General features: G+C 38.7%; 2 protein-coding genes across 12 annotated transcripts in view; both read right to left on the reverse strand.

Moving 5' to 3' along the window:
* The window catches only part of RUFY2 (RUN and FYVE domain containing 2), a 56,433-nt gene extending 43,282 nt beyond the window's left edge, over positions 1 to 13,151 (reverse strand). For 6 of the 8 annotated variants that reach the window (XM_044239632.1, XM_044239631.1, XM_044239633.1 and 3 more), the window contains exons 1-5: positions 12,307 to 12,430; positions 10,674 to 10,847; positions 6,474 to 6,591; positions 2,261 to 2,362; positions 160 to 283 (exon numbers count right to left, since the gene is read on the reverse strand). In XM_044239632.1, coding sequence (XP_044095567.1) covers positions 160 to 283; positions 2,261 to 2,362; positions 6,474 to 6,591; positions 10,674 to 10,847; positions 12,307 to 12,415 — 627 coding nt within the window. In that variant the 5' untranslated portion in view covers positions 12,416 to 12,430. Of the gene's footprint in view, positions 1 to 159; positions 284 to 2,260; positions 2,363 to 6,473; positions 6,592 to 10,673; positions 10,848 to 12,306; positions 12,431 to 12,745 lie in introns of those variants that run through there. The other 2 variants (XM_044239630.1, XM_044239637.1) reach the window with 2 other exon arrangements.
* A 5,126-nt stretch (positions 13,152 to 18,277) lies between these two features.
* The window catches only part of DNA2 (DNA replication helicase/nuclease 2), a 56,537-nt gene continuing 48,470 nt past the window's right edge, over positions 18,278 to 26,344 (reverse strand). For all 4 annotated transcript variants that reach the window (XM_044239645.1, XM_044239644.1, XM_044239643.1 and 1 more), the window contains 6 exons: positions 26,243 to 26,332; positions 25,954 to 26,158; positions 23,330 to 23,419; positions 22,547 to 22,729; positions 19,706 to 19,852; positions 18,278 to 19,076 (listed from right to left, as the gene is read on the reverse strand). In XM_044239645.1, the coding sequence (XP_044095580.1) occupies positions 19,008 to 19,076; positions 19,706 to 19,852; positions 22,547 to 22,729; positions 23,330 to 23,419; positions 25,954 to 26,158; positions 26,243 to 26,332 (784 nt within the window). In that variant the 3' untranslated portion in view covers positions 18,278 to 19,007. The remainder of the gene's footprint in view (positions 19,077 to 19,705; positions 19,853 to 22,546; positions 22,730 to 23,329; positions 23,420 to 25,953; positions 26,159 to 26,242; positions 26,333 to 26,344) is intronic.

Here is a 26,344-nt window from a genome sequence, read left to right on the forward strand (position 1 = left end):
TTAGTTAAAGCTGGAAAATATTAGAAGTATATTTCACATGCAACTGAATTTCATTCTTAATTTTTCTTTAGTGTTTAACAGCATTGTTTACAACTGGATCCAAGAGGAACAGGGCAAACTAAAAACACTCTGCATTTGGTACAAGTCACTTTCACTTACTTGTGAGTCTAAATCTTCTCCCTTTACACACAGGTTAGCATCTATCACATTCAGGCCAACCAGCAGCCCAACAATTACTGCTCCTTCTTCTTCCATCATTAGTGCATGATACTCATAAAATTCACTGTGGAAATTAAAATAAAAACCTTAAAATAAAAATTTAAGCACCAAATTTTAAAATCTCAGCCCCATAATATAAACATGGAACCCATTCAAATTTGGTCTCTTCAAAATAGCCTTTCTATACATGAGTAACTCAAACATTTTGAAATGTTAATGTCCATGTAAACACAGTAAAAGAATGGGACTGAAGGAGAGGAAAGAGGAAAAGGAATTTTGAGAGAAAGAAAAGAGAAGCAAAGAGATATAGATCAAAAGAAAAAGAGACATCACTGAGGCCTAGACTATCTGGGACTCTCAGAAGACACAGTAACTGTTACTGATTTGATTATAAAACTTTTTATTAGAGTTGACTTTTTAATTCTAGGATTTATTAAGAATCTTGGGATGAAGACTAAGGTAGGGAATGAATATATGAAACATTCCAAAGCCCATGTTCAAATCAGTGTCGTTGATATGTATAGTCCAAGTATTCTTAATAATCATCACTTAAGGATACTTATGGATATCTATATTCTAAAAAAATGTTTAAACGAGAGACTTAGGAAAGAAACAGAGAAGACTTGACAATTATGTATTCATAGAACTAATTATCACTGTCTCATGCCTTCCTCAAGAAGTCCCATGTACTGTTTAGTCACTTTAATTGAGCTTCAAAATATTACTGAGAAACTGCTGGTGCTTAATGTATGGTCATTCTCATTTAACAATGGGAAAACCAAGATGTACAACCACAGTCATAATAACCAGATTCTCCAGAACATCAGACAGGCACTCCAAGAGAACAAGGGCAAACAGAGAGACTGCTATGGGCCACTTTCTCTAACACCTGATTACCATACTTTGAAAGTCTGTCTTAAACATCTGCCTATCTACTTATTTATAATATCTATTTATTTACAATTTATTCAAGAAGTTAATACTGAAAACAGAAGTTTCAATGAGGGTGTTATCAGAGCTATGCTCAGTATTACATTTACATTTTTCAAAAGGATGAATCCATTCTATGCTAAATAAAAAGTTTCAAAGGTAATCAATGAATGGTCCCTATGATGAGAGCTATTCTTGTAATTGAGCAGATTTCTAGATCAGTGCATAGACTAGACTATTTATAAACTCGACTTCCCATCAACTTCAGCATGATGTCAACTAACAAATTAATGTTTTCCAGTCATCTTCACTGTGACACTTAACTGCCAGCACTCACTGACCTTCAATTTATTTATTTATTTATTTATTTATTTATTTATTTTAAAGATTTTATTTATTTATTTGACAGAGAGAGATCACAAGTAGGCAGAGAGACAGGCAGAGAGAGAGAGAGAGAGGAGGAAGCAAGCTCCCTGCTGAGCAGAGAGCCCGATGCGGGACTCGATCCCAGGACCCTGAGATCATGACCTGAGCCGAAGGCAGCGGCTTAACCCACTGAGCCACCCAGGCGCCCACTGACCTTCAATTTAAACGGATAGTTTAAAAAGTGCCCACAATACGGCCAAAGCAACAGTTTAGACATTCAGGTTCTAAAATCTGTTGGGAACCTGGGTGGCTCAGTTGGTTAAGCCACTGCCATCGGCTCAAGTCATGATCCCAGAGTCCCAGGATCAAGTCCTGCATTGGGCTCCCAGCTCCATGGAGTCTGCTTCTCCCTCAGACCTTCTCCCCTTTTACACTCTCTCACTGTCTCTCTTTCTCTCTCTCATTCAAATAAATAAAATCTTAAAAAAAAAAAAAGAGCTTAGAAATATAACATATAAACAAATTATTCTCCTACTGGTCAATGCAAAGCTTATGGTATTCAGTTTTTAAGCAAATTCATGATCTATATTATGTCCCTACATGATTTTCTCCCTCATGTTGCTCTTTTAATTCCATCTTATTGTATTTTATGTATGCTTCTAAACTACATCTTTAATTCTTTTTGGAAAACAGGATACAAATGAAATTTTTAAAATGGAAATGAAAATGATTTAATGGTACTAACCTTAAGAGATCCCTCTGAATAATTAAGCAACGCAGGTAATCAGCCATTTTTTTTTGCATGAGGGCTAATCGAAGCCATGCTCTTGCACGACCTAGTGGGGTCCTAAAAAGCAAAACCAGTTAGTCAGAAGACAGGCCCAGTCCAGGGGCACCTGGGTGACTCAGTGGGTTAAAGCCTCTGCTTTCGGTGCAGGTCATGATCCCAGGGTCCAGGGATAGAGTCCCGCATCAGGCTCTCTGCTCAGCAGGGAGCCTGCTTCCCCTTCTCTCTCTGCCTGCCTCTGCTTACTTGTGATCTCTGTCAAATAAATAAATAAATAAATAAATAAATAAAATCTTAAAAAAAAAAAAAGGACAAGCCCAGTCCATATATTGTAACAGATTACATATTTTATCTCTGCCAAGGTTCATATTAATAAAGGAAAACTGCAATTTACCATGGTTTTGTCTGTTTCTACAGGTGTTTGGGGTTCTTTTGTTTGTTTCTACAGTTTTTTAAGCCAGCTGCTTGAGCATGCAATCCAACCCCTGGGAGCTATTTTGGTCTCTAAGGTAAATTTGCACATACAGGACATAGAAGTACCATTTTATGCCTTGGAAGCAATGACTCTCTAAATACCAAGGATTATCTCTACAAAAATATTTTGACTGAATGGGCTTAACCATCTCAGGATGAATATACAAGAGGTGTCTGACTGGCTCAGTCAGTAGAGCATGTGGTTTTTATTCTCCAGGTTGTGAGTTCAAGATCCATACTGGGAGTGGAGGTTACTTAAAGAAAAAAAAATTTTTTTTTAAATGCGGATATGAAAAATGCATCAAACAAGGCAGTATAATGCCTTCGAAAAGTGACATTATATCTGAATTTTAAAAATCATAACAAATTTTTAAAAAAGATTATAAAGCTAGAAGGGCACCGAGCTGGTAATCAAAAAGAGAGAAATCACCAGGCTGCGTGTTATTTTTCAAATGTTTCTCTATGAGGTTGTCCTTAAAAAACTCAATCCCATACTTCTTAACCAAGTACTATCATTTACTAAAAGTAAAATCAGATTTTACAAAATACGTACGGTTTTTCAAAGAGAAGGATATCATTCACACTTTTATGTTTTCTTATACAAAGAACGTTTTGGCATGTAGTGTGGGAGGTAAGTTAATCTTCACTAACAGCTACTGAGCTTCTATGGTTTAGCAGCTGAATGAATACCATTCGTCAGAAAACATAACTTTTGAAGAGTTAGCCTTTTATTTTTTAAGATTTTATTTATTTATTTGACAAACAGATCACAAGTAGGCAGAGAGAGAGAGAAGGGGGTAGCAGGCTCTCTGCTGAGCAGAGAGCCCCATGCAGGGCTTGATCCCAGGACCCTGAGATCATGTCCTGAGCCAAAGGCAGAGGCTTAACCCACTGAGCCACCCAGGCGCCACAAGAGTAAGGCTTTTTAAAAATAATATGAACGTGTATTTTTCATATTAAAATGACCAAATCTTACATTTCTGTTTAAGATTTTTATTTTTTATTTTTTATTAAAGTATAATGTATTACTTGCCCCAGAGGTACAGGTCTGTGAATCGCCAGGCTTACACAATTCACAGCACTCACCACAGCACATACCCTCCCCAGTGTCTATAACCCAGCCACCCTATCCCTCCCTGCCCCTGCCCCCCGGAACCCTCAGTTTGTTTCCTGAGATTAAGAGTCTCTTATGATTTGTCTCTCTTCCAAACCCATCTTGTTTTGTTTTTCCCTTCCCTACCCCTCACACTTCCAGCCCTGACTCTCAAATTCCTCATATCAGTAAGTTCATATGATAATTGTCTTTCTCTGATTGACTCATTTTGCTCAGCATAATACCCTCTAGTTCCACCCAGGTCATTGCAAATGGCAAGATTTCGTTTCTTTTGATGGCTGCATAGTATTCCTGTGTTTGTGTGTGTACCAACTCTTCTTTATCCATTCATCTGTTGATGGACATCTAGGCTCTTTCCATAGTTTGGCTACTGTGGACATTGCTGCTATAAACATTCAGGTGCACATGCCCCTTCGGGTCACTACATTTGTATGTTTAGGGTAAATACATAGTAGTGCAATTGCTGGGTCAGAGGGTAGCTTTATTTTCAACTTTTTGAGGAACCTCCATACTGTTTTCCAGAGTGGCTGCACCAGCTTGCATTCCCACTAACAGTGTAGGAAAGTTCCCCTTTCTTTGCATCCTCATCAAAATCTGTCATTTCCTGACTTGTTAATTTTAGCCATTCTGGCTGGTATGAGGTGGTATCTCACTGTGGTTTTTAATTGTATTTCCCTGATGCTGAGTGATGTGGAGCATTTTTTCATGTGTCTGTTGGCCATTTGGATGTCTTTGCAGAAATGTCTGTTCCTGTCCTCTGACCATTTCTTGACTGGATTCTTTGTTCTTTGGGTATTGAGTTTGATAAGTTCTTTATAGATTTTGGATACTAGCCCTTTATCTGATATGTCATTTGCGAATTTAAGGTTTTATTTTTCAAGTAATCTCTACACCCAACGTGGGGCTTGAACTCACAACTCAGAGATTAAAAAGTCACATGCTCCACCGACCAAGTCAGCCAGGTGTCCCTTCTTATATTTCTCTGAGAGTTATAATTCCCTTTTTCTTCTATCTTTGCTAAAAATCACTACACCCAATATACTATTATAAGAAACATCAACCGTGAATATCACTTGATATTTAACTCTAAAAACTAGATTTAAGGAACATGGTTGGCTCACTCAGTCAAGCATGCAATTCTTGATCTCAGCATCAGGAGTTTAAGCCCCACAGTAAGCGGAGAGATTACTTACAAAAATAATAATAATAAATAAAATAAAATTTAAAAACTGGGTTTGAATCCTGGCTCTGCCACTTAGTAACTGTTAACTCCTCTGACCTTTATTTTTTACATCTATGCAATTATTATAATAATCTCTACCCTGTAAGACTGGTGTAAACACTAAATAAGATAATTCATGTAAATCAATTATTTTATTACCCTGAGACAGTGCTTACTAGTAGCTGTTTACTTTTATCATTCAATTAAATACAACCTGGAAATATTTGGATGTTGTGTTAACAGCCAGAAAACACTACGGTATTCCTTACAACATGTAAAACCCTCAGGCACCTGGGTGGCTCAGTTAAACATTTGCCTTCAGCTCAGGTCATGATCCCAGGGTCCTGTGGTCAGTATATCAGGCTCCCTGCTCAGGGGCGGGAGTCTGCTTCTCCCTCTGCCCCTCCCCTTCTTCTCTTGCTCACTCTCTCTATAACCAAAACAAAAAATCTTTCAAAAAAAAATGCAAAACTCTCAATTATAAAGCTAAGAGAAAGCGAACTGGTAATCTGACAGAAAATGCTAAGAAAAAAAAAGGTCATCTCATTCACAAGAATTAAGATAAACTAAAGGAAAACATAAGAACTTAGCCTTAACAACACCTTATACCTTTATTCAGCTCTTACAATATTTTGCATAGATTTTTCTAGTGAAATGGACAGGTGACACTATAGGTCCCAATTTTCAGAGAAAGAAAAGTAATTTGCACAAGCCCCATATATATAAATGGCTTATCTGAGAATTCAAATCTCCTGAGCCTTTGCCCTGGAGTTAGTCTAAATCAGTCTTCAACAAAGAGTTACGGGCTGCCAGCTAGCTTACTACTGCAAACTAGCTTAACACTCAGGAAACAGAAATGCATAATTGATACATCCTATCTTAAAGGGACCTGCAGTTTCCTGCAATATAATGTAGAATTGAAGTGACGGAGTGAATATAGCTATAGGGTATAAAAGAAAAAGCAGCTAATTCTTACTGAAGGGACTAAGAAATCTCATAAAGGAAATGAAATATTAACTGAGCCACAAAGAACAGAATTCTACTAGGAAAGAATGGAGGAAGACTACTTCAGGCTGAGAGAAGATAATAGAGTGTGAGGTACTTTTAAGGAACAGTAAATACACTTTTGCAGTTAGAAATGAACAAGTAAGGGTGCCTGGGTGGCTCAGTGGGTTAAAGCCTCTGCCTTCTGCTCAGGTCATGATCCTAGGGTCCTGGGATCAAGCCCCACATCGGGCTCTCTGCTCAGCAGGGAGCCTGTTTCCCCCACCTCTGCCTGCCTCTCTGCCTATTTGTGATCTCTGTCAAATAAATAAATAAAATCTTAAAAAAAAAAATGAACAAGTAATAAGCTTACTTACTTAAGACCAGGTAAATCCCGGACACTGGCTCCTATTTCCTCTGCTTCCGGGTACAGCTTTTCCACCAATTCCAAGGGGCCCCAGATAGTTTTGTTATAACTCAAAAATGATTTTCTTACTGGAAAAAAAAAGTATATGTAATGCATACAACTCCAACATATAAAACTGTAATAATTTATTTTTAAATATTTAGTTTCAACATTTCTAACTTAAAATACAATTGCTCAGAGACTTTCCTCTCTTATCACTACACAGCACTGTTGATCAGGGACCTGTTCATCAGGATCCTGCTATTTTTCCTTATCAGAAATATGCAAAGAAGAAAGAGAAAAAGAAAGAAAATAAATATGCATCTTGGCCATTCTTCCTTATCAGAAATATGCAGGCAGGTAATTAAAGTAAAAAAACAACTGGCCTTATTCTTTACCAGTACCAAAACAAAAAGGCTGGCAGCCCTAGCAGGTTAATCTTTATCAGTTAATTAAATAAGTCAAGGACAAATAAAAAGTTATTTTTAACATGAAAAATTGTGACTTATTTTATTCTGAGAATCGGGCAACATAATACCATAAATCACTATATATTTCTTTCTTAATATTGACCAGATCTCCTGCAGATCAAGGGCCCCTATCATATGTACCACCCAAGGACAATCACCAAGACAGGCAATTTTTCTTTGCTGGGTGGGGGAGGGGGATCAATCAAAACAAAGTAGCTTCACAAGGATTCATTAAGACAAGCCTATGATAGGACTGTTAGGACATGCCTTATGGTATTTTGTGAAGTAAAGGAAATAAATTCAGAGAAGAGCTTAAACTTTATTTGGCCATCATTTAGCAAATTCCGTTTCTGCAACCCAAGAGAAAACAAAGATTAAAAGTTTTTCAAAAAGCAAATTAAAATTTGGGATGCCTGGGTGGCTCAGTCCATTAAGCAGCTGCCTTCAGATCAGGTCATGATCCCAGGATCCTGGGATCGCGAATCCTGCATTGGGCTCCTTGCTCAGTGGAGAGCCTGCTTCTTTCTCTCCCTCGGCCTGCCGCTCTGCCTGCTTGTGCTCTCTATCTCTCTGTCAAACAAATAAATAAAATCTTTAAAAAAAAAAAGAAAAGAAAAGAAAAGCAAATTAAAATTCAAGGTGTTAAAAAAATTAAAATTAAAAATTAAAAAAACTAAAACTAAAACAAAACCAAAAAAAACGCTAAAGGTTGTCAGATCAGACTGGTGAGTTTCTGATGTACTGAAAGAAGCAAAAACCTGTAATATCAAGAGTGGGCAAAAATGTGGGGAAACAAACACTAACATCCATTGATGTCTGATAAATCCACAAACCCTTCATAGAAGCCATTTACCTATATCCTTTGACCCAGGAATTCTACTCCTAGGAACCTTATCCTAAAGAACAACTATACAAACACATACACACAGAGATGTTCTAACACCACAATTTTAATAGTAAAAAATAGGAAACAACCTAAGAGTATATTAAGAGGAGAGCAGTTAAGTAAGTTTTGGTATACATATGCTATGAAATTTTATAGAGCCATTAAAAATGTGGGGCGCCTGGGTGGCTCAGTGCTTGAGCCTCCACCTTTGGCTCAGGTCATGATTCCATGGTCCTGGGATGGAGCCCCACATCAGGCTCCCGGCTCAGCGGAGAGCTGCTTCTCTCTCTCCCTCTGCCTGCCACTCTGCTTACTTGTGCTGTCTCTCTGTCAAATAAATAAAAATCTTTTAAATAAATAAATAAAAATGTGATAAAGAACTCTATGTAAATGGAAAGCTCTCCAAATCATATATCATCTTTGTTTAAAAAAAAAAAAAAAAGTCACAAGGGGCACCTGGGTGGCTCAGTGGGTTAAGCCTCTGCCTTCAGCTCAGGTCATGATCTCAGGGTTTTGGGATCGAGCCCCCGCATCGGGCTCTCTGCTCTACAGGGAGCCTGCTTCCCTTCCTCTCTCTCTGCCTGCCTCTCTGCCTACTTGTGATCTCTGTCTGTCAAATAAATAAATAAATAATCTTTAAAAAAAAATACACACACACACACAAAAACAAAGTCACAAAATAATAATACTTATAGCATAATTCTATGCAGAGTAAAAGGAAAAAAAAAATAAAAACAGAAAAGAGCCAGAAGAATGACAAGGATTCCCTTTAGGGAGATAAATGGAAGAGAATGAAAGATATAGTTTTTGCTCTAGGTGCTTCTATGTTGTTTGAGTCATGTACAAAAAGAGATTTTACTATTTATATAATTTTTTAAAAAATTACTTTGTCTTCAATTAAAAAAATAGTGGAATCTAAAAAAGTAAAACAAAAGCCAAACAAAAACAGAAAGATTAATGGTCAGCAGAGGCAAAGGATGCAGGTAGAGGAAATGGGTAAAGGTGGTCAAAAGGTATAAACTTCCAGTTATAAAATAAGTAAGTTGTAAGGATGTAATATACAGCATGATGACTACAGGTGATAATACTGTTGTATGGGGGCAACTGGGTGGCTCAGTCGTTAAGCAGCTGCCTTCGGCTCAGGTTATGATCCCACAGTCCCCGCATGGAGCCCCGCATGGAGCCCCGCATGGAGCCCCCTGCTCAGCAGGAAGCATGCTTCTCCCTCTCCTACTCCCCCTGCTTGTGTTCTGTGTCTGTCTCTCTCTCTCTCTGCCAAATAAATAAATAAATAAATCTTTAAAAATTAAAAAAAAAATACTGTTGTATATTTGAGTTACTAAGAGTAAATCTTAAAAGTTCATCATAAGAAAAAAACTTTAAGATTTTATTTATTTATTTGACAGAGAGAGAGAGAGAGATCACAAGTAGACAGAGAGGCAGGCAGAGAGAGAGGGGGAAGCAGGCCCCCCCGCCGAGCAGAGAGCCTGATGCAGGGCTCGATCCCTGCACCCTGAGACCATGACCTGAGCAGAAGGCAGAGGCTTAACCAACTGAGCTACCCAAGTGCCCCCGCCCCCCAAATTTTTTAACTATGTATGGTGATGGATATCAACTACACTTCCTGTGCTGATCATTTCGCCATACATAAAAATATCAAATTATGTTGTGTACCTGAAACTAATATGTTAATTATATCTCAAAATTTAAATAAAAAAGAAATGAATATTTTAATAATATCACATAGGGTTTCTCAAATTTTGATGCCAAGGATCTTTTGGCAGTACATTTTATTAAAATTTGAAGAACACTTTAATAAAACCATGTTTATGTAAATCTCCTTTTGTGCTGTTTACATTTACCCCTAATTCCATGTACCTTAGTCAGAACTTCTAGGCCTTCCCAATTACCCAGTTTCCTAGTATACCCACAAGGAAACAAGCTTCTTTTAGCTTTAGAATAGTCACTTTAATATAAACTCTTACATAGCCCTCTGCACAGTTGATCCAAAACTACCAACAACTGTTTTTATGATAAGTAAAAGAACAATTATACAATGTACATTAAATACCGAAGTCTAATTTTACATGTAACGATAAATCAGTGTCAACTATGTAGAATATTATCATTTATTATCATATTATTATCATCAATATTATCATCATTTCCAGGGAGAACTTACATTTCTACAATAATCTAATCCAAAAGACAATTTTTCTAGATACATTCCAGGGGGCCAAGGAGGTTTATATTTCAATAATTATTTTAATGTATTTGTTCAATAGGGTTCAAACTACTAATAAGATTTCATATTGGAATCATTAAGCTTAAATTTTTTTTTTTTTTAAAGATTTTTATTTATTTATTTGACAGACAGAGATCACAAGTAGGCAGAGAGGCAGGCAGAGAGAGAGGGGAGGAAGCAGGGCTGAGCAGAGAGCCCGATGCGGGACTCGATCCCAGGACCCTGAGATCATACCCGAGCCAAAGGCAGCGGCTTAACCCACTGAGCCACCCAGGCGCCCCTAAGCTTAAAATTTTTTAAATAACTCTACAACTGTCCTAGGAAATAGAAATCAGTTCAGAGTACATTGAGAAAAAAAAAAAATCAAATGTTTTTAAAAAACACTAACTAGGCGTTTTGTGAAAGCAACTGATTATAAAACAAAGCAGTAGGCTCTTCTCTCCCCAAGCCAACCCACCCAGTATTTTTAAATGTAAAGTAACAATAATTAGGGCCTCGACAATTCAAAGACGTCTAAGATGGAAGTGGTGGGATTCTAAACTTAATTAGTTCTTTAAAATCTCATGATACCTTTAAGACCGTGTTTCAGACAATGTTCCATAACAACAAAGAACTGCTGCAAGGGGGGATAGTCAGAATCCAAAGTGCGGCCAAAGCTTAGAGCAGATTCAATGAGTCCTTTGATACTCAATTTAGCCATGTTTAACAAGTTTGCTCTCTCTACAGCTGTGGGGTCTTTTGTAGCTGAAAGCACAAGAAAGGAGTCCAACATCATTTGCAAGACATGACATTGAAAAATACAGAAACCCTTTCATTCCCCTATAAAAACAACAATGGTTTGTTTTTCCTTGGTTGACAAATTAAGTCTCCCTTACTAATCCACACCCCTAGGTAACTTCTCTTCATCTCTCTCTCACAGGTACCACAGAACACTACCATTCCCACCCCAGACAAAGTTTATGAATTATTCTCAAGATCTTGTAACTTGGTTATTTTCTAGTATTTATTTTACTTTTGTGGTACGTCTTCAGAGAGAACAAGTTTTTGTTTTGTTTTGTTTTTTAAAAAAATTTTTAATAACGTTTTTGTGGAGATAAAATTGGAATAATAAAGCAACATATTTAAGAATCTCATGCAAAAGGTGGACAGTAGGCATGGTCGAAGGATGAATCTCAAGGCAAAAAAAAAAATGTTCAGAATAAACTGGCAATAAAAGGTGGTTACAATTCCAAGATTACAATATCATCCATAAACATAATGGGTTAAAACACAAAAATTAGGGAATACAGGAAAAGCCATTCGATTCTTTCACTCATTTTAACCCTTTCCATCTTGTATTCATTGCAACTGTAATTCTGTATTGCATAACTCCTTTATTTTCCCAGAAAAAATAAAAGCAGCCCTGTTTCACATTTAAGTTCCTTGCCCTTACACACAGCTGATTCGGTCAAAAACTAAGTTAATAGATGCACTTTTAAAAAAATGATTTGTAACTGATATTCTCAAATCACAAAAAGCTATTTTTTTTTCTTTCCCACAGTGACTGGCAGGAATATTTTCAGCAAACACAGATGACAAAATGAAGCACTTCGTTTAACGTTTCATAATCTCTGGCAAATTTACTAGTCCAAGTGAACCAAGTGTCTGGTTTTCCTTCACTGAACAAAAGTCCAGGGGTCCCAATAATCTAGTATTCGAGTTCTGAACTGATACCTAAGGGCAAAGCCTGACGCGGCATCCTAAGCAACTAAAAATGCAAACAGCCACAATCGCTATGACCAAGCTAGGTGGTGAAAAATTTGCACACACATCATGACTTCAAATCTGCAACTTGGTATGATTCCCTCTTTTTTTCGGGGGGGGGGGAAACACTTGATGTTTCATAATCTGTACCAATCCTCATTTTTCACAGTGCCCCATTACGATCCGTGACTTGCGATGCGACAAGGAGACAAAGGGCGCATCTGCAGCAGCTCCGAGGCGAGTCCGTGCTGGGGGAACCCTCGCCCCAGAAGCGTTTACACGCCGGCCGCGCCCTGCCCGGGCTAGCAGACACGTCCCGCTGGTCGCAACCCCAACAAGGCCAAGGGCCAGTCCCTGCATCTCGCCCCGGCCTGGAGCCCCCCTCCCAGCCTCCCTTCCTCCCCTCAGCAAGGCTGCCGAAAAGGCTCAGGGCGCCCCAGGACCCCCGCGGAGGGCTCACCCGGGGTCCTGCGCGACATCGCTGCACCTCTCCCGCCCTCGGAGTCGGGCACCCAGGCCAAAACCTGAGACGCGTCTTCCCTCCGCCACCCCCAAACCTGAAAAGTCATCGCCCGTCCCCGACTGTTCCACCGACCCGGGAGCTGCCCCCCAGCCAGCCGTGTCTTCGCCCCTAGGAAGCCGTCAGACCACAAGCCCTCGGCCATTAGGCCCTAGAACCCTGGCAGGAACCAGAAAGACCGGGGGGCGGCAGCGCGTTGCCATGGCGACCCCGGGCGCCCCCTAGTCCCCCGCTGCCCCCGCCCAGCCCCAGACCCCGGTTCGGGCCCGAGTTGCGACCCGGGGCCTCGGTGCCCACCACCACCAGTCTGCCTCTCCCGGCCTCGGCCTTCAGCCTCCGACCAAGAGCCCGGCGTCCGCTCTCGGTCAGCTCCCCTTACCCATGGCGTCGGTGGCGCGATCTCGGGCGGGGACGCCGTGGGCCCCGCCAACAGCTCCCTTCAGGCGGGCGGCGGCCGCCACGGCGTCTACCAGCAGGCCCGCCGCGGCCCACAGCGCTCCCGGCGGCCGGAGGACGCCCGGGAGGTCCCCCGGCGCGGCGAGTGGAGCGCGGAGCCACGGGGCCTGCAACCCGCAGGGGACAAGCCCGCCCTCGCCCGGCCTCCTCGCGTCCAGCCCGACCGGAAGAAGGAGGAAGAGGAGCGCGAAGGAGACCGCGAGTGTTCTGAGCCGGAGGCCGGGCCCTGGTCGGACCACCGACCTCTCACCAAGGGGCTGCGCCAGCGGCTTTGCCAAGGGGTACGAGCCACGTGCAAACGTTTTCATCCACGCGGCGGCGGGGTTCATCTGAGACACCTGACCGCTTCCCTTCCCGCCTCACGAGGTCTTAGGAGCAAAGAATTTAAAACTAGGCTGTTCAATCACGACATTTAAACCGTTAAATACGACGGCCGCGGGAAGGGCCGCACTCATCAAGGGACAGACGTGTAGAGATAAAGCCAATTTTTTCTCATTCAGGGAAGGAAAAAAACCTCTCGTGGTCAGATGACACTAGGTTAAGCTCTAGCAGTTTGGGAAGAGTAAGCTATTCCGTAGTTAGATTAGCAATTGTTAAGACGGTGGCTGAGCTAGAAAGACGGAGATACGTCATGAAAATGGGGCTGTTTTTCTCATCACCTTGGCTAGAATAGTTTCATGTTTCTTTACCTCTTTTGGTTTTAACAATTTCCATTACTGTGAGATAATCACACATGGAGAGAAAAGTATAAAACAAACTGTAATGAGCAGGCTATGAAGCTGCACACACAAGCTGCGTCTTTCCTCAATGTCAGCTTTATTCAGTCATAAAGCAAGTTAAGGATTTCAAACTCAATGACATTTCACCACGTGATTAACTTGGCTTCTTCCTAGACACACAAAGCAGAACACAAGTCACACAACAAAAGATAACAGGGACTAGGAAGTTAAGGAACCAAACAAGAAGTCAGTCTGTGGGTGCACAGTTGAGATAAAGCCTAGGTCTCCTCAGGGTCACCTCTAGGCACTTACTGCTTATTAAGCTCCAGCAGTGAAGGATCTCAGTTCTGTTCCGAGATCAATCAAGGAGAGCCTGTCAGCAGCAGCTGCCTTTTTAAGATTTTATTTATTTATTTGACAGAGAGAGAGAGCAATCACACAAACGGGGGAGTGGGAGGCAGAGGGAGAGGGAGAAGGGTTCCCCACTGAGCAGGGAGCACCACTCTGGGCTGGACTCCAGGACACTGGGATCATGACTCAAGCTGAAGGCACCTGCTTAAACCGGCCGAGCCAGCCAGGCGCCCCAGCAGCTGCCTTTCTTTCTTTCTTTTTTTTTAAAGATTTATTTATTTGAATGATAAAAAGGGAGAGAGAATGCACACAAGCCAGGGGAGAGGCAGAGGAGACTCCCCACTGAGCAGGGAGCCTGATGTAGGACTGGATCCCAGGACCCTGAGATCATGACCTGAGCTGAAGGGAGACACTTAGCAGACTGAGCCACCCAGGAGCCCCAGTCTTTTGTTAAGGAGTCAGACATACAGGATGTTGAGGAGTCTGACAGTTTGCTAAAAAATCCTCCCTTTTTAACTAATGATTTTGGCTAGCTGAACATAATAAAAAAATTAAAATTTAAAAATTAAAAAAAAAAAAGAATAAACCTGCTGACCTGTTAAAAGAAAAAGGATCTTCCCTTTTTAAAAAAGGATTAATCAGTCTTGGGACCCTACAGAGCTCCTCTGCTTCCGCTTGTTATCAGTTCTGGGGGACCGTCAGCTGTTGTTGGTCTTGGTAGATAATCTGATTAATGCAGTACCCTTAAGTGCTTGCATCATTGCTTGACAGAGGCTCCTGTTTGACATAAGTGACTCCATCTTGCTCTCTACATACAGTTTAAAGAATCATTATAAAGTGAACAGCTAAGTAACCACCATCAGATCAACTGAGCACAGGCAGAGCCATCCTCCCTGAGAACTGCCCCTAGCCACCATTCACCATCCCCCTTGAGGTAAATACCATTCTGGCTTGAGAATCATTTCCTTGCCTTTTTTTTTTTTTTTTAAAGATTTTATTTATTTATGTATTTGACAGAGAGAGACACAGTGAGAGAGGGAACACAAGCAGGGGCAGTGGGAGAGGGAAAAGCAGATTCCTTGCTGAGCAGAGAGCCCAATGTGGGACTCAATCCTAGGACCCTGAGATCATGACCTAGCCGAAGGCAGAGGCTTAACCCACTGAGCTACCCAGGTGCCCCAGTGTACATATATCCTTATGCCAATGACCAAGAGAGACACTAGAACATATAATTAAGAATAGGGGCACCTGGGTGGCTCAGTCAGCTAAGCATCTGCCTTCAGCTCAGGTCATGATCTCAGGGTCCTGGGATGGAGTCCACGTCGGGTTCCCTGCTCAGTGGGGAACTTGCTTCTCCCTCTGCCTCTCCCCCTGCTTGTGCTTTCTCTATCTCTCAAATGAATAAATTTTTTAAAAAATTTTAAAAAAAGAATAGAGTAACTGAAAACAAGGTATGCCTTTTTTAAAATTTATGTGCTAGTAGGCTCCTGGATGGCTCAGTAGGGTTGAGCGTCCCAACTCTTGATTTTGGCTCAGGTCATGATCTCCATGAGATGGAGCACCCTGTTGCTGGGTTCCATGCTCAGCAGGAATTCTGCTGGAGATTCTCTCCCTTTCCCTCACCCTCTGCCCCTCCCCCACCTCATGCTCTCTCTCTCTCTCTCTCTCTCTAAAAATAGGTAAATAAAATCTTTTTTAAATTTTTTTATTTAATTAACACATATTATTTGTTTCAGGGGTAGTAAATAAAATCTTAAGAAAAAAAAAAAAAGAAGTTACAAAGCTTTATCTTTCATATTTAGGCCTATTATTGCACCCAGAATTTATTTTAGTGAATGGTATGGAACAGGATCAAATATCATTTTTTCTACAAGTATAGCTAACTATCCCATTATCCTTCCTTTTTTTTGTTTTTTATTTTTAAGGATTTTATTTATTTATTTGACAGAGAAAGAGATCACAAGTAGGCAGAGGAGCAGGCAGAGAAAGAGGGGGAAGCAGGCTCTCCGCCAAGCAGAGAGCCCGACACCAGTTTCTGTCCCAGGACCCTGAGATCATGACCCAGGCTGAAGGCAGAGGCTCAACCCAGTGAACCACCCAGACACTCCTCCCATTATCTTTTCATCACTGATCTTCCATACCCCTTTGGTATCAGTGAGCATATAACTCTACATCAGTTCCTAGGCCAAAGTCTTCCTTTGCAAAACCACCCCATGAGGATGGAATTGTCTGCACTTTGCAGGTTAAACTAACTTCTTAAAGGTTAAATAACTTCAGAAAAACTACGTGACAGAACCAGAATCTGAACCAATACAAAAGTAGCACCAATTTTCATAATCTCAAAATAAAGGTTTTTAGTGTTTAGGAGTCTAAAACTCATTGCAAGTCTAACCCCCTCCATCTTACTATTAAGCACTGAAATATGACTGACTTGTTCATTTTTCTTCTCTCCAAATGATGGGTAAAAAAGGAAGTATTTATATTCTATGTGCATTTAAAAAAGCAAATAAAGTACATACTAACTTTATAGAATCATGAGAACAGAGGAAAAGAGTTTTATTTCCTAGATTGCTTTTCTCCCAGTGACTTCATAGGTAACAGGAAGGAAAGAAATTAGGTAGGTAATAGGTAGAAAATACCTTTGAAGAAATTACCTTCATAGGTAATAGGTAGGAAAGAAATTTAATTCAGTAATAAACAAGTTTTATTTAAAGCAAGCAAGCTAAATAAATAAATAAAGCAAGCAAGAAAGCAAATAAATTCTACTGTTGAGGTGGATATTTTTAAATTCCAAAATATACATTTGCTGGATACTAAATTCCAATTCTGTTTGGAATTAGAATTGGAATTTAGTATCTATTGTTTAAACTAAATGAATAGGGTTAAAGTAGAATATTAATCTATACTGAGCCCTGGATTTACTAAAGCCAACAATCTAGGTTTTTAAACTTACTAGTATCATCACATAACAAAAATATTATTTTTTAAAAGCTCGTTACATACTGAAATATAAAGGTGAAATTAAATGATATCTAAAATTTGCTTTAAAACATGTCAGCAAAAGGAAAAAAAAGAAAGGATGTTGAAAACAATTGCAGCAAAATCTTCTACCTACTGAGTATGATGATGGGTGTATAGGAATTCACTTATTTTATTCTACTTTTGTGTATTTTTTATATGTGATACACCCTCCTATTTTCCACTCTAGTCCACAAAACAAAACCTGTTGCAACCTATTAAAATTGCTTTCATGTGCCAGTAACAGGTTGGGGAACCATGGTTTGTAATCCATGGTCTCTAATACTTCCTTGTATATTTCTTATAACTAGGCTACTCCCTGTACAGGGAGTCCCACTTGTTATACCCTCTGTCTAGACTTGTCTATTCCTCCATTAGAATTTATGCAATTTATGTAATTGTACCCAGTCTTTACCAGACTTTAAGATGCTACCTTCTCCAAAAAGCTTTTCCTGTTTTTTTTCTGACAAAATAATGATTTCCATTTTTATGATAGTATAATATTACTTAGATACAGATTTAGAACATTATCAATATTTGACTTTTTACTACTAGACAGCCCCGAACTTAATTATTCAAAATTAATAACTGACACACTAAGACCTAATAGTAGAAAACAATTTATTTAATAAAAAACTGCAAGTAATTTTTTTAAAACATGAGGTAGAAACAATTTTGACATATTTCACATTCATTTTTAAAAAGGAAAAAACAACTTTGAGACAAAGAGATATCCATACTCCAACCAAAGATTGATAAACTGAGGTTAAAATTTGTCACTTAACTAAGCACTTTGAGGTAATTCTGATTTACAAAAATATCTTTTTTTTTTAAAGATTTTATTTATTTATTTGACAGAGAGCGATCACAAGTAGGCAGAGAGGCAGGCAGAGGTTGGGGGGAAGCAGGCTCCCCGCTGAACAGAGAGCCCAATGTGGGACTCGATCCTAGGACCCTAAGATCATGACCTGAGCCGAAGGCAGAGGCTTAACCCACTGAGCCACCCAGGCGCCCTACAAAAATACTTTATTCAAAAAAATTGAGAAAATTGAGTAGTGTCTCAAAACAAAGGGAGCATTTGAACAATAGGTGAAAATAAGGATATGCCTTTTTAATTTGTCATCAATTCAGCAAACAAAACTCAAAGAATTATTTTCTTTTATATAAAAATCAGCAGAATCCTGAATACTAAAAATAAGTGAGAAAGAGTAATCAGAAATTAATTGAAGGGGTGCCTGCGTGGCTCAGTTGGTTAAGCATCTGCCTTTAAACTCAGGTCATGATCCCAGGGTTCTGGGATCAAGCCCCCATCGGGCTCCCTGCTCAGCAGGGAAGTCTGCTTATCCCTCTTCCTCTCCCTCTGCTCATGTGCTCTCTCACTCACTCTCTCTTAAATAAATAAATAAAATCTTTAAAAAAAAAAGAAATTAAGTGGAAAGAATCCATTTATAAGTAATAATTTAAAAGCCTAGGTTTAAAGTGAAAATGTACGTTTTACCAAAAAAGCAACAGTTGGGGAAAAAAACCCAGTAAAATGGCCTTTTGATCACAGACCTTGAAACACAGAAAAGAATCACACCTGTGTTAATATCACAAGATTGTGCTTAAGTGATAAACACAAATCAACTCTTTTTTCACCTAATCTCTTAAATAAAGAAAATATGATAAAAATCTACAAAATCAAATCAGGATTGAAATTTTAGACTTTAAGTTTCTCAGATCCAAAAGTTAATCTATCATTAAAGCTGGTAAAAATTTATCAAACTCTCTCTACCCCCGTCACACAAAAACACACTGAAGGTACCTACAAAACTTAGACTTTTCAGTTTTGGGTACACCTATAAGTGAAAAAATTAATAGTGTGTTAAGTTTTACACAGTGATAGAGCTTTAATAAGATTATAGCCCCCAAAAATAAATAAAACAATAAACTGGAACTCTCAACAAAGTACATTTATACCATTTCATACCCTTAGGATAAAAGTGATCTTCACAATCTAACCAGGCACTGCATTACAGCATATCCAAACTGCAAATAACAGGTAATATTTAGAGGAGATCTCATAGGCCAGTATAAGAAATCAAGAAAAATAGTGCTTTATCTTCTTTGAAAATCGCCCAATACATGACAAAGACTTTCATGTTCCTCTGATGGAAGATCCATGATGTAAAACAATTAAGGAAGATATACTTTACAAAAAATGGTATTGCACAAAAACATTTATGATATTATTTAACATTTTGTAATTTGGTTTACAGGACCACTGAAAAATTTTTGTGACATTCTATGGATAATAACATACTTAATAAGGTTTATATATCTTAGCCTAAGACCTTCATATAATTTCTTAAAGATAATTTATTTTAATCATAATCTACAATTATGACAAGGAATAATTCTCCATTTTTAAAATTCTCTTAATTTTTAAAAAATTTTAATGCTTTGTCTTAGCTTTAAAAAAAGGCGGGGGGTTATAAATTAGGGTGAGAAGAACCAGAAGGGGTAACCACTTTCCCTAGATGTGTTCTAGGAAACGTACCCTCCTCCTAGGGCAGCAAATCAAGTCTCTTTTCTTCTTCTTTCTCACTTCAAAAATATCCTTTTCTAACAGCTTCATTATTTCACTTTTTGCTTAAAGTTTTTCCGTGAATTATTTTCCCTTTTCCCTTTATAGAATCAGGTCTTTGAAATGTGCCCATGGAAAACACAAAACATTAAGTTTTAATTTATATAAGTACATAAATAAAGTACTCACAATGGCACAGATATGACCATATACAAAACAAAAAGGATATTAATTTTTCTGAGTTTAGATGATGAAGTAACTTTCCCAAAGGAGGATAGCGGTTCAGTGAGGGCACACATCCCAGAAGAATCAGTTTATGTTTGGCTCTGGTTATAGCAACATTAAGACGTCGCCAATCTTTCAGGAGTTCACCAAGCTGAAATAAATAATTTTCAATTATTTGAGTTTTCTTATACATTTAAGTTTGTTCTGGCAAAGAACACAGTTTGTTATGAACTATTTCCCTACTTTAAGCATATATTCCAAAAAGGATTCATTGCACATTTAAAATTCTTTGGACAGTTGGAAAAACTTGCCCATAATGCCAACTTCCAAATATTCTACCTGGGATGTAATTTCTGAACAATAATTTAAGGAAATGAAGCAATCTCCACTCACTGTAGCATTATTGGTAACAGTAATAAAAACGTGTAATACCCTTAGACTCAGGGAAGTGGTTAAATATACCATGACACATATGTACAACAGAAAACTATGCAACTGTAAGAACACAATGAAGTCTCTTTCTGTATATTGACAGGGAAAGATCTTCAAGCTATTAAGAAAAAAGGGAAATATGAATACTGATTCATATCTGTTTGTATATGTTTAAAGGATAGGAATTATAAGTTACCCAAAAAACCCCACAAATTGCATACTACTCCAACCCAAAACCAAAAAACCCCAAATAATCCAATTAAACAATGGGGAGAAGACATGAAAAGACATTTCTTCAAAGATGACATACATGAGAAAAATCATTAATCATCAAGGAAATGCAAATCAAAGCCACAATGAGCTATCAATCATCTCACATCTATTAGAATGGCTAAAATAAAAAATATAAGAAACAAGAGTTGACAAAGATGTGGAGAAAAAGGACCCCTCATGCATTGTGGGGGGAATGCAAACTGGTGCAGCCACTGTGGGAAACAGTATGGAGATTCCTCAAAAAATTAAAAATAGAATTACCATATGATCCAGTAATTCCACTACCAGGCATTTACCCAAGGAATACGAAAACATTAATTCAAAGGATGTACACACCCCTATGTTTAGTGCAGCATTATTTACAATAGCCAAATTATGGAAGCAGCCCAAGTGTCCAACCACAGAGGAACAGATAAAGAAGATTCTTCCTAGGGGTGTGTGTGTGTGTATATATATACACACACACATATATATTATGTATATTACGTATATATATATATACATGTATATTATGTATATTATGTACATAGGGGTGTGTGTATATATATACATATATATGTATATATATATATAAATTGGGATAATACTGAGACTTAAGAAAGAATGAAATCTTGCCATTTGCAACAACATGGATGGATCTAAAGGGTATAATGCTAGGTGAAATAAGTCAAAGAAAGACAAATACCACATAATTTCACTCATGTGGAATTTAAGAAACAAAGCGAATGAACAAAGAAAAAAGACAAACCAAAAAATGGACTCTAACTATAGAGAACAAATTGATGGTTACCAGAGGGAAGTTGGTGGGGGACAGTGTATGGGCGTGACATTGGTCAAGGGGATTTAAAGTACACTTATGATAAGCACTGAGTAAAGTACAGAATTTTTTAATCATTATATCTTATACCTGAAACTTATGTAACATGTATATTAATTATACTGGAATTAAAATTAAAAAATAAAAAACACCAAACTGTGATTATCTGTGAGGGTAAGAATTGAGTAGAAGAGTTACTGGGTAGAAAGACTTCTTATTCTTTTTTTTTTTTTTTAAATGATTTTTTATTTATTTGATAGAGATCACAAGTAGGCAGAGAGGCAGGCAGAGAGAGAGAAGGGGGAAGCAGGCTCCCTGCTGAGCAGAGAGCCCGACGCGGGGCTCGATCTCAGGACCCTGAGATCATGACCTGAGCTGAAGGCAGAGGCTTAAACCACTGAGCCACCCAGGCGCCCCAAGACTTCTTATTCTATCTTTAGAACCATATGAAGGTATCACATAATCAAGAAAAATGAATGAAAAAGAGGTAAACATGCAAAAATAAACCACCCTGGAATTATATATAAAATAAAAGTATATCTAAGAAAGCTTCTCTGTTTAAAATGTCCCTAACACAACAGCCAAAAGGTGGAAGCAACCCAAATGCCCACTGATGAATAAACAAACTATGCCATAAACATGTAACGGAATCTTATTCAGCCTTAAGAGGGAACAGAATTCTGATACATAATATAACAAAATTCTGATACATAACATATATAACATAATACAACATATACAACAATATAATATAACGTGCTGTATGAAATAAGCCAATCACAAAAGGAAAAATACTGGGGCACCTGGGTGGCTCAGTCAGTTAAGCATCTGCCTTAGGCTCAGGTCATGATCGTGGGGTCCTGGGATCGAGCCCCACATTGGGCTCCCTGCTCAGTGGGGAGTTTGCTTCTCCCTCTCCTTATGCCCCTCCCCAATACTTGTGCTCAAGCACACTCTCTCTGTCATCTCAAATAAATAAAATCTTTAAAAAAATACAAAAGGACAAATACTGTGTAATTCCACTAATATGAGATGACTGTAATAGTCAAATTCAGAGACAGCAGATTGGTGATTGCAAAGGCCTGGAGGGACACAGAACTGGACAGTGGTTACACATAGGTATAGAGATTTGGTTTTGCAAAATGAAAAAATATCAGAGATCTGCTGCACAACGCTGTGCATATACTTAATGCCACTGAACTGTGTACTTAAAAAACAGTGATGATTTTCAATTTTATATTACATAGAGTTTTTACCACAACCTAAAAAAAAGCAAAGAAAAAAATGTCCCAAACAAATCAGCAGAAAATACAATGAACTCACAGGTCCATCCTTATTACTTCTAACAAAAGATACCAGAATGATACTTTTGTCTCTTCCTTGGTATTTGTCTACAGTGTTAACTTCAACCATCCTGACAGAAGAATGGAACAATAAATCATTGATGATCTTTAATTGCTGCCTGTAGGGTGCAATGATACCAATATCAGAGGGTTTACATCCAGCCTAAACAGAAAAGAAACACAATGAAAATGAAAATCCTGATTTTTGTTATTTAAGCTTTACTAAATTTATTAAATTAAATGTTTACATAATGTGCCCAATTAATTTTTATAATAGATCATCTTGTTGTAAGGAGTAAATAAAATTTCTAAATTTGCTCTAAATCTGTATCCATATTTTCTGAGCCTTAATGATGTTCTCAAACATTGCTCTCTTGATTTCTGTAGATTAATGACAGTATAATGGTTTGCATGCCACTGGAACAATGCTGCCATAGGAGCAAAGAAAAAGCACAAAGAAATACATTACACTTTCTGCTATCCCTTACACTGAAGTTTCCAATCCCCAAACGCACTGAAGCAACCTTATGTTGACACAATCAGAATTATCTGATGTTACAAAAAATTACCTTAAACGGAAACCCAAAATGCCATTATAAGAAATTACATCTTAGATAATGTTCCCAAAATAGAACAAAAGCAATCAGGCTTCAGTCCTCTTGATGAACAAGGATTATGCTAGGCCTTAAGTTCCTTGCATTCTAACATTATTTTACACTTCATCTTAGTATTTGCTAGCCCACATAATTAAATTCTAAATTACCTTAATAAAAACAGAGGTCAGGAAAACTATTAGCTTGGCTTCTGTGATATTGCTCACACCACCCTTTTCAGCCTGTTCTGGTGCCGGAACCTAAACAGAAACAAAGACTTAAGAGTATGGTCAGTACATAGAGAGCCATAGGGAGTACACTACCAGCTGTAGAGAAAAATGAAAAATATCCTCATTTTAAAAGGTGAAGGTACATGAAAATAAACAAATAAATAAAAAGTTGAAGGTTAAAGAATTAAAAAAATTAATGATAGTAGTCACCTTCAGAAAGCCCAGAAACAACGCATCTTAAACATTCTACAGTTTAGATTAAAATCTTTCTAGGAGCCAAGCACACATTGGGCTTCTCATACTTTATTCTTTTACCCTGTGGTTTATAAGTATCAAAAGCCAGAAAAAATAAGTAACTTGGCCAAGGCCTCACAGTACATCACAACTGTAGGATTCAAACCCGGATCTGGTTCTAATATCTGTGTTCTTTCCATTTTCTTGTTGCCTTTCATACAAATAATGGAGCAGATAAAATTCCCCAGGTTCTACCATAGCTGGTAAAACTCTCCAGGAACTACTTTGCTCCTACATAATCCTTAAGTAATCCTGATTATTATGTTTTTTTAATTTTTTTAACTTTTTAAAAAATTTTCATTTATTTATTTGTCAGAGAGAGAGAGAGTGAGCACAAGCGGGCTGAGTGGCAGGCAGAGGCAGAGAGAGAAGCAGGCCGAGCAAGGAGCCTGATGCAGGACTTGATCCCAGGACCCTGGGATCATGACCTGAGCCGAAGGCAGCCGCTTAACCAACTGAGCCACCCAGGCATCCCTTTAAACTTTTTAAAGCAGACTCCATGCAGAACATGGGGCTTGAACTCAGAACCCTGGGATCAAGAGTTGCACACTCTACTGACTGAACCAGCCAAGTATTCCAATCTTGATTATTTTTAATACCTTTTATTTGGGGGCGGGGGCGCCTGAGTGGCTCAGTTAGCTAAGCATCTGCCTTCGGCTCAGGTCCTGATCTCAGAGTCCTGGGATTGAGATCTCAGGTCCTGAGATTGAGCCGCGCATCATTCCCCAGTCAATGGACAGTCTCCTTCTCTCTCCCTCTACTCCTCCACCTACTTGTGCTCTCTTTCTCTCAAATAAATAAATAAATAAATAATTTTTTTTTTTTTTTAATTTATCTGAGACAGAGCATGAGAGAGCATGAAAGAGAGAGAGACAGAGAGCACATGCAGCGGGGAGGGGTAGAGGGAGAAACGGACTCCCTGCGGAGCAGGGAGCCTGATGTGGGACTTGATCCCAGGATCCTGGGATCATGACCTGAGCCGAAGGCAGATGCTTAACTGACTGAGCCATCCAGGCACCCAAATAAATAAAATCTTAAAAAAAAAAAAAATTTATTTGGAATCCTAATGCTGAGGATGCCTGGGTGGCTCAGTCAGTTAAGCAGCTGCCTTCGGCTCAGGTCATGATCCCAGGGTTCTGGGATGGAGATCCAGCTCCCTGCTCAGTGGAGCCTGCTTCTCCTTCTCACTCTGCCTGGGGCTCTCCCTACTTATACTCTATCTCTGTGGCAAAGGAATAAATAGAATCTTTAAAAAAAATAGTGACCTGGGGTGCCTGGGTGGCTCAGCGTGTTAAAGCCTCTGCCTTTGGCTCAGGTCATGATCCCAGGGTGCCGGGATCAAGTCCCACATTGGGCTCTCAGAGAGCTTGCTTCCTCCTCTCTCTCCTCTCCGCCTGCCTCTCTGCCTACTTGTGATCTCTGTCCGTCAAATAAATAAAGTTAAAATAAATAGTGACCAATTATATGTATCATATTACCATAAAATAATTATGTCATTTGTTATTATGATGGGTGGTTATTAAAAATAGGGCCTTACTTGCAGGGGTACCTGGCTGGCTCAATTGGTAGAAGCAGACTCCCTGCTGAGCTGGGAGCCCAACGCTGGATTCAATCCCAGGACACTGGGATCATGACCCGAACAAAAGACAGATGCTTAACCAACTGAGCCACCCAGGCCTCCCTTGTTGCTAATTTTTATCGGGTCATATAAAGACTTCCAAATGAATGCTGAGAAGCACTACATAAAACAAACTACAGAAGTAATAGGGTCAAAACTTTGTTCTTAGTTCCTAGAAATAAGAATCAAGTCAATTTAAAGTCCTTGTGAAGTACTATTGAATGATAGGTTTGTAAAGAGGTCTTTATGTGCATATGTGGAGGCAGGAGGTAATAAATTATCTGTACTGTCAAGCTCAATTCTGCTGTGGACCTAAAACTGCTCTAGAAAATAAAGTCTCCATTTGTAAACCCAGCCCTTTAACAATATCAATGCCAATTTCTTTTTTAAGAAATGTAATTATACACTTGAGTTCACTTTCTAGCTCTTCTACTTCAAAAGTCGATTTTGACATCTATTAATTCCCAGAATAAACCTCCTTCCAAAGACACTGGCTCTATAGAAATAAAAGATTCTTTTGTGTTGAAGTATAAGAAATACACTAGTTTTAACCGAACTCTATTAAAGCACTATTAACAACTGAAGAATTTAAATAATAGGACAAAAGGAGGAAAAACCAAAATATTCGGGGTTGGTTTGTTTGTTTTCTTACCTTGTCTGTATTAAGAAAACAAACAGGATTGTTTGGTTCAAATACTCGAATCATCCAAGGATTTTCAGAATAATCAGCATAAAATTCCAGGTCCAGCTTTACATCTTTAAAGTTAGGCAGGCTGATCACTGCATTGGCCACTTTGTCTGAGCCACACTCCAGCTTTCCTTCATATGTCAGCTTATTACTTAAGGACATAATTTGACTAAGGCAATTACAAAAATAATTTTAGTTTTGGCAGATGAAAATAAACATGATAAACAATCCTAGTGGACACTCTTACAAATACCTGTTCATTCTGTACTGCACCGTTAATTGTACAACAGCATTCTCATTCCGCTCCAGTCTCTTGAATAAGCTTTCACTCATGCCAAGAGCTCTATCAACAAAT

Source organism: Neovison vison, chromosome 2, assembly GCF_020171115.1.
Source record: "Neovison vison isolate M4711 chromosome 2, ASM_NN_V1, whole genome shotgun sequence".
Classification (NCBI taxonomy): Eukaryota; Metazoa; Chordata; class Mammalia; order Carnivora; family Mustelidae; genus Neogale; species Neogale vison.